This window comes from Salvia hispanica, chromosome 6 (assembly GCF_029641045.1).
Source record: "Salvia hispanica isolate PSC_SH4W2 chromosome 6, Shi_PSC_v1, whole genome shotgun sequence".
Classification (NCBI taxonomy): domain Eukaryota; kingdom Viridiplantae; phylum Streptophyta; class Magnoliopsida; order Lamiales; family Lamiaceae; genus Salvia; species Salvia hispanica.
Genome location: NC_142697.1, coordinates 16,921,307 through 16,924,143, shown reverse-complemented (window position 1 = coordinate 16,924,143; position 2,837 = coordinate 16,921,307). Strand labels below are relative to the sequence as shown.

Sequence of the window (2,837 nt, the reverse complement as noted above, 5' to 3'; positions counted from 1 at the left end):
TCATTTTTTAGAAAGGGAAGTATACTAGGAAGTGACGTCTCTGACATAGAGATGCAGCATCGAAGGAATTGTCGAAATTGCCCTTTGAAGGCCTTAAGAGCATTTTCGCCAGAAAAAAGTCCAAAATACCGCAAATGATATTAACTTGTAGTAGTTGATAGACCTAAAATGATATTTTCAAAGTTCACGGATCTAAAATGATACTTTGGCAAAGTTCGTGGACCAAAAAATAAGTTCCCTCTATAAAATATACTACTACCAAAACAGTCGCGCTTACAAATTACAAATTAATGTCACGGTACACATATGCGTAATGAACTACAGTATATAAATTATAATGAGATGTTTAGATCAGATATAACATAAGAATTTCTTTTAAAAAATAGTAGTAGTACTCCATTTTCTGCATTAAACACACGTATATATATGCTCCTCACGATCCATTTTCTTACATCATCCTATCAGCAAGTGTACAAATCTCATTTAAATCCTACTTGATATATTTTCTAAAATCAGTTGGGACTCTACATATGTCATTAACAATGAATAATTGGTAGTGCTTGTTTTTCAAACCCTCCGTCGACAAATATATAAATGAAATAGGTAGCTACTGTTGGACACCATTAATGCATGTCTTCACATAGATTGGTGCTGATTAAATCAATGGACTTTCTGTTAATTAAATACAGCCATGCTCATGCATGATCTTTTCAATAATATCAAATTGAAATTAAAAAAAAAAAATACAATGATTGATCAATCCCCAAGCCGAGGGCTATAAATTCCAGCAGTGGCTTATTAAAATTTGCACACACACTTCACATACATCAAGCCGAGAGAGATGGCAATTATCCCTCCGAATCCAGACATGCAAGACCTCAAGGTGACATTCCAAGAATCAACCCTAGTTTTCCCTTTGCACCAAACCAACAAAAGATCCTTGTTCCTCTCCAACATAGATCAGATGCTTAACTACAACATCCCCACCGTCTACTTCTTCGCCGCCAACCCCGATCATCCACCGCATCTTGCCGCCGCCAGACTCAAACTGGCGGTGCAGAGAGTTCTCGTGCACTACGATTTTATGGCGGGGAGACTCAAGCTCAACCCCGAGACCACCCGCCTCGAGATCGACTGCAACTCCGCCGGAGCTGGCTTCGTCGTGGCTTCCTCCGATTTCTCGCTCCACCAGATAGGCAACTTGGTCCATCCCAACCTCGGATTCCGCCACCTCGCTATCCAAACCCTGGACAACGTCGATTCCGATAATCAGCCGCTCTTTATTCTTCAGGTACTTAATTCATTCACTACTCATCTTTCGCTTTCGACAATTTACACAACACATTTTACCCAGTGGCGGATGTAGGGGGGCTGGAGGGCCCCCCTTTAGACCGTCCCGAGAGACTAAATGTCTCTTGAGCAGGAAAATAGCATGATCGCCCCCTTCAAATAGTATTAGTACTTTTTTTCAATTTATGTTATTAAAGGCTGGAGGCCCCCCCTTTACAATAGCATGATCGTCCCATTCATACAGTAGTAGTGCTTCATATCAATTTATGTTATTAGTCTTTCAACTAAGAGGTCTATGGTTCAACTCCCGAATTAGGTGACGTCTTTCAAATGCGGTGGTTTGGCGATCGGACTGTGCGTGAATCACATCTTACTAGACGGGATGAGCGCCAAGGGTTTCAACCAAAACCTAGCTTCTCAGGCTTTCGACGACGAGCCATTGGCGGTGGTCCCATGCTTCGACCGCCTCCTCATGACCGCCAGGTCTCCACCAAGACCAGCGTTTGACCATCCCGAGTTCTTCAAGCCCGACCTGGCCCCCCTCTCGGGGCCCCCGGTTTTCGACTGCAAGAGAGAGGAACTGGAGTACAGAGTATTCCAATTAAGCCCTAGCCACATCAAGCTGTTAAAGGAAATGGCCGAATCAGAAACCAGAATCAGCAGCTTGAGCGTGGTGGCGGCGCTTGTGTGGAAGTGCAAGGCCTTGTCGAAGCAGGAGGGCGGCAAGGAGAGGGTGTCCACTCTGCTGAACGTGATCGACCTCCGCCCCAGGCTGCAGCCCCCCCTGCCGCCGAACTACTGCGGCAACGCGCTGCTGGTGGCGTACGCGTCTGCCACGTGTGAAGACATTGAAAGGGTGGAGTTCAAAGAGCTGGTGAAGATGGTGGCGGAGGGGCCGGCTAGAGTGACGGACGACTACGCTAGATCGGCCATTGATTGGCTGGAAATCAATAAGGGGCTTCCGTGTGGAGAGTATATGGTGAGTTCTTGGTTGAGGTTGGGATTTGAAGAGGTGGTGTTTCCGTGGGGGAAGGCGCTGCACTCCGGCCCCGTCGTCAGCCACCGCAAGGATATCTGTTGGGTGTTTCCCACGGATGATGGAATCAATGCATTGGTTTCGCTGCCGTTGCCGGAGATGGGCCGTTTCGAGGCCTGTTTCCGGAACTTCTTTGCGCCGGAATCTGATCGTGCCGATGTTTAGATTCCGATCGCAGCATCGGAGAATCTGGTTTAACGTTCTGTGCTGGTGTTGGTTTGTTGGTTGGTTTGTTGCTGTCATATAAGTATAAATTAAATAAGTCAACTACTGTGACGTGTAATTTTACTTGAATATAATGAAATTCCTTGCTAGTTAGAGTGTCATTTAAAATTAGTTTTAAAATTTTATTGATTGTAGTGGGATGTTGTCAGAAGACAATAAAATGAAATTTTTAAAGAACGTAAGAAATGAAATTTATAGTGGTACAATTGAGGCGCTAAATAGTGGAATATATGAATGGTATATTATTATTACATCTCATGATCATGTATTAATGCTATATACGAAG

General features: G+C 44.4%; 1 protein-coding gene across 1 annotated transcript; it reads left to right on the top strand.

Moving 5' to 3' along the window:
* Nucleotides 1-744: 744 nt before the first annotated feature.
* On the top strand, nucleotides 745-2,640 carry LOC125205589 (acyltransferase GLAUCE-like). The gene is made up of 2 exons (XM_048104623.2): nucleotides 745-1,291; nucleotides 1,607-2,640. The coding sequence occupies exons 1-2, from the start codon at nucleotides 842-844 to the stop codon at nucleotides 2,489-2,491; spliced, it is 1,335 nt and encodes a 444-aa protein (XP_047960580.2). The 5' UTR covers nucleotides 745-841; the 3' UTR covers nucleotides 2,492-2,640.
* Nucleotides 2,641-2,837: the final 197 nt, after the last annotated feature.

Coding starts and splice junctions, on each gene's coding strand:
- LOC125205589 (XM_048104623.2), top strand. CDS start 842: ATGGCAATTATCCCTCCGAATCCAGACATGCAAGACCTCAAGGTGACA. Junction 1,292..1,606: donor AGCCGCTCTTTATTCTTCAG/GTACTTAATTCA, acceptor CTCCCGAATTAG/GTGACGTCTTTCAAATGCGG.